This window comes from Aspergillus nomiae (genome assembly GCF_001204775.2).
Source record: "Aspergillus nomiae NRRL 13137 chromosome Unknown contig00799, whole genome shotgun sequence".
NCBI classification, from domain to species: domain Eukaryota; kingdom Fungi; phylum Ascomycota; class Eurotiomycetes; order Eurotiales; family Aspergillaceae; genus Aspergillus; species Aspergillus nomiae.
Window position 1 is genome coordinate 311 of NW_015378854.1, and position 4,289 is coordinate 4,599.

Here is a 4,289-nt window from a genome sequence, read left to right on the forward strand (position 1 = left end):
AAAAATATGTTCTATTCTAGAATGCCAAGGCCTTCATGCTTTATTGGTTTATGTTCATGCAACTATGTGTCGCATTATTATTCTGGATAGGGTTTCGGTGATTAGCGCAGTAGGGCGCATAGATGGAGTACTGTGATATCTCGGAAATTCAGCCGAAAGCGGCCCAGGCGACTTAAGTTATACTCTGAACTACTCCAGAGCTTGCAAGGTTTCTCAATTAGTGAGGTTGTTTGCTCATTGGCTAAAAGCCCTCAACGCCTTCGGTTATGAGCTCCTGAGTTCAAAAGTTGTCGATCCCTATGCCTTGATCTACATATGCATGAAAAATATACCATTGAACCTTTTAAGAGCCAACTGCAGGCGAATTTGTAGGGGCCACCAGGCTTACAGATAAGATTCTTATATTTTTAAGGTTTCCAGAATTTATACAGGAAACTATCTTAGCTATGGTGGCCCGTCTCAACTCGTGGGGTTGATCATCTTCTTGGGTCTCGACTCACGAGGTATCACAGTAATTCCTAGAGCAAGAAATGATTGACGCAAGGGGTTTATCAAGGATCATAGCTATAGCCCCGTTATTCCACGGAAGGTAACATGGTGTCTGTCAGGCGGATCATGTGGCGGTTTGTTGGTAGCAGATACATGCCCAGAGAGCTGAGTCTGTCCGCCTGAAAATATCATTAACAATACAATATCTCTTGCCTTATGTTACAGATTTCCTCGTTGGATAGTAGGTACCTATCCATCACTCTAATTCATCCTGACTCATTCTTGCCTCGAATCCTACCACCCTTCTGGCGATGGACAAATGCGCCCAGTACGTCATAGCGGCATTCAGACAAGTCGCGGCGACCATCAATGCCAGTGTTGCCTTTGAGGAAGTTTCCCTTTTCCAGATTATATCCTACTCCCTTGTGTCTTTGACGGCATATCTAGTACTGGTTTCGTTTCTTCGGTTTCGTCGCTTCCGATGGCTACACAAAAAGTATAATTATTCTGGCCGGGAATCACTAGCTCGAATGACCGATACGGAGGCATGGGAAATCCAAAAGATTCTGTTTGAGCTGGAGTTCCCCTTTATGTTTTTCCAGGCTCTTCAGTTCGCACTCTTTAAGGTGTGTATCTATACAGACAATCTTTTCAATTAGTTGTTTTGTGGACTATATTTGCTGATGGGTGCCTAACACGATTTGTCCCGTGAAGACCTACGGTATACCTACAATTTCCAAGCTACTTGCTTCCACCAGGCAATCCTCGAAACTGGAAAATGCCCTAAAGCGCTACGCCGACACAGGCGCCCTGCTTCAAGAGTTTATGGGCAATCCCCCTTCTTCAAGGCGCGCTTATCAAGCTATCGCACGGACGCGCTGGATTCACAGTGGCTACCGTGCGAAAGGTAAAATCTTAGAAAGTGATATGCTATACACACTTGGTCTATTTGCCATTGAGCCAATAAGATTTATCGAGAAGTATGAGTGGCGAAGATTGAGTGACCTCGAAAAGTGTGCTATAGGTACATTCTGGAAAAGTCTGGGTGATGGCTTAGGTATTAGTTACGACGCTCTTCCGTCAAAAAATGAGTGGAGAGATGGGCTCCATTGGCTCGAAGAACTCTCCAACTGGAGTAGTACCTATGAGATTCAGCATATGCGACCACATATCAAGAATCGCGAAGTTGCGGACCAGGCGACTGCTATAATACTGCATACGCTTCCTCAGTTCGCTCACTCTGTTGCGGTCAAATTAACTTCGTTTCTTATGGATGATAGACTACGAAAAGCTATGTTGTGAGTATAGAACCCCTGATTAGACGTCGTTTTCCATATTTCATTAGTGGAAGTACCTACTCACACCTTACGTCTAGATATGAGCCCCCGTCAGCTGCATATGCCAGAATCTTTGACTTTCTGCTCTCAGTCCGCCGATTTACCATCCGTTATCTTCTGCTTCCTCGCCCCTATTTCCTCCGTTGTACCAACTTCACCGAGCACACAGATAAGAATGGCCGCATCTTTAATACTCATTGGGGCGCCGCACCGTATTATGTCAAACCAACTGTGTGGAATCGGTGGGGGCCGATTGCTTGGTTGACTTGGCTACGAGGTAGCCCTCTGCCTGGTGACGAGAAGTACTACCCTCAGGGCTACTACATCCCCGATGTTGGACCAAAGTATTTCGAAGGCAAGGGCCGAGAAGCCTTAGCCGCAACTATCGAGGAGTTAAAGGTATCGCGAAAGGGCCAGTGCCCATTTCATTGATAGCACAGGATAGAAGCGCACAAGTCAAGAGCGTACCTGAGTCTAGTGGATTAGGGCTCGGATGTCCGTTGGTCCGTAGATCCGAACGGAGAAGTCAAGGCCGCCTGCCGGAAAAGGCTAGCCGAATGCCGGCTTGGGGTAATGACGTTATGAGTTATAAATATTAAACATGTATTGTCCCACCTCCTGTCTCTATAGCAGAATTTCGCGGTGATTGATATTTCAGAACCTCCCGTGCATTTCCTTTCTCGTGGCAGTCACGATCACAACAGCCTCGCCCTTGGATTCTGAGGTAACCTCACAGGTTCACTAACCAAAGCCTGAGGTCTACTTCAGTCGGCTACTTCATAGCTCACTTATATTGCATCTTAGCGGCACCGTCCACAAATTAAATCACGATGACAGAAAATATGAAGGCGTGGCAGCAGGCCGCTCCTGGTCCCATCGAGCAGAATCTGAAGCTCGTGCACAACGTCCCACGGCCCAATGCAGTCCTCAAGAAAGGCGAGATCCTCGTCCGCGTCGTCAGTGCTGGTCTGAACCCGGCAGATTACAAAGGCATGGAAGGGGGATTCTTCTCTCGTGCCGTGGGCAAGTTTCCCAAGGTGGCGGGCATGGACCTCAGCGGCACTGTCGTGGCCGTGGCTGAGGAATCAACGGACGTTACGGTCGGCGACAACATCCTCGGCCGTCTCGAACCTTTTCAAGCGCACGGCTCACTGTCGGAGTATGTGGTGCTGCCACGAGATGGGTATGCCGTGCTACCAAAGGGCGTGGACCTCGATCACGCTGCTGGGGTGCCCACCGCGGGGATGACAGCGTACCAAAGTATCAAGCCCTATATCAAAGCCGGCGATCGCATCTTTATCAACGGCGGCTCCGGAGGAACAGGGACCTTCGGCATCCAAATTGCAAAGGCCCTCGGATGCCACGTAACGACATCCTGCTCAACCGCCAAGATAGACCTCGTCAAGAAGCTGGGCGCCGACGCCGTGATCGACTACCGCGTCGACAACATTGTGACTAAACTTGAAGCTGAGGGCCAAGTCTACGATCTGGTAGTGGATAACGTAGATAACTCGCCAAAAAGCTTTTTCTCTACGACGCCCAAGTTTCTGAAGCCTCACGGTCACTATATTGGTGTCGGAGGTTCCGTATCGCTGCACACAGCTAAGAATATGGTCGAGGGCCTGTTATGGCCGACCTTCTTGGGCGGCACGCCGCGAAAGTTCGTACCGTACTTTACCAAGAATGTACACGAGGACTACGAGCAGCTGGCAAAGTGGCTGGCTGATGGGACTATAACAACGATTATCGAGTCGACGTATGAGTTTGAGCAGGCAATTGAGGCCTTGAAGTATGTGAAGAAGGGCTCCAGTGGAGGAAAAGTCATTGTACACGTCTCTCCACAGGCGTAACATTGTTACCCATTGTTGAGAGTTTCGGGAGTAATAGAATGGCACTTTTATTGATGATGCTAGGTCTATAAAGTTCTTAAAGAGACACATGTCGGTTGAGTCTCTAAAAGCTGGAGAAAGCATGATGCTGCCGTGTGAATTCCCAGGAAGAGACACAGCTATGAATGTAAGAAGGTTGCTCTTTCCAGCTTCAAGACTGAACCTTGGTGTCAATACTAAACAACAAATTCTTTAAGTTACTAAGGCCCCTCTTTGAAAGAATAGCGATATTTAGAATTCAACTGCCTTTAGTATAGCTCATAAAGGGTACAGGGTCGTAGACACATTACACACGTGCCTCCTTTTTTACGCCTCAGCCTCACCTCTAGATGAACTGCGTAATTCTTCAGGATTATAGTAATTAAATACGTAGTTATACATAAGACAGATTTGGTTGTTGCAAGGGCTGGAACAATAGTTGCCAAAGATGGTGATGCCTGAGCCACTGTCTTGTATACATAGGCTTGATCCTTTGTCTTCCATTCATGGGATTGATTCACCCCCTTCCATCCGTGGCCTTGTTCCCTAGCCACTTCAGCCTCCTCTATAAAACCAGAATTAAGGTCCCCCCCCC

At 47.8% G+C, this 4,289-nt stretch overlaps 2 protein-coding genes across 2 annotated transcripts; both read left to right on the forward strand.

The window, feature by feature from the left end:
• Positions 1-800: 800 nt before the first annotated feature.
• ANOM_011782 (uncharacterized protein) lies at positions 801-2,258 on the forward strand (the record flags this gene model as incomplete). Its single annotated transcript, XM_015557038.1, has 3 exons — positions 801-1,115; positions 1,204-1,787; positions 1,865-2,258. The coding sequence occupies 3 exons, from the start codon at positions 801-803 to the stop codon at positions 2,256-2,258; spliced, it is 1,293 nt and encodes a 430-aa protein (XP_015400849.1).
• A 398-nt stretch (positions 2,259-2,656) lies between these two features.
• ANOM_011783 (NAD(P)-dependent alcohol dehydrogenase) lies at positions 2,657-3,676 on the forward strand (the record flags this gene model as incomplete). Its single annotated transcript, XM_015557039.1, has 1 exon — positions 2,657-3,676. The coding sequence occupies one exon, from the start codon at positions 2,657-2,659 to the stop codon at positions 3,674-3,676; it is 1,020 nt and encodes a 339-aa protein (XP_015400850.1).
• Positions 3,677-4,289: the final 613 nt, after the last annotated feature.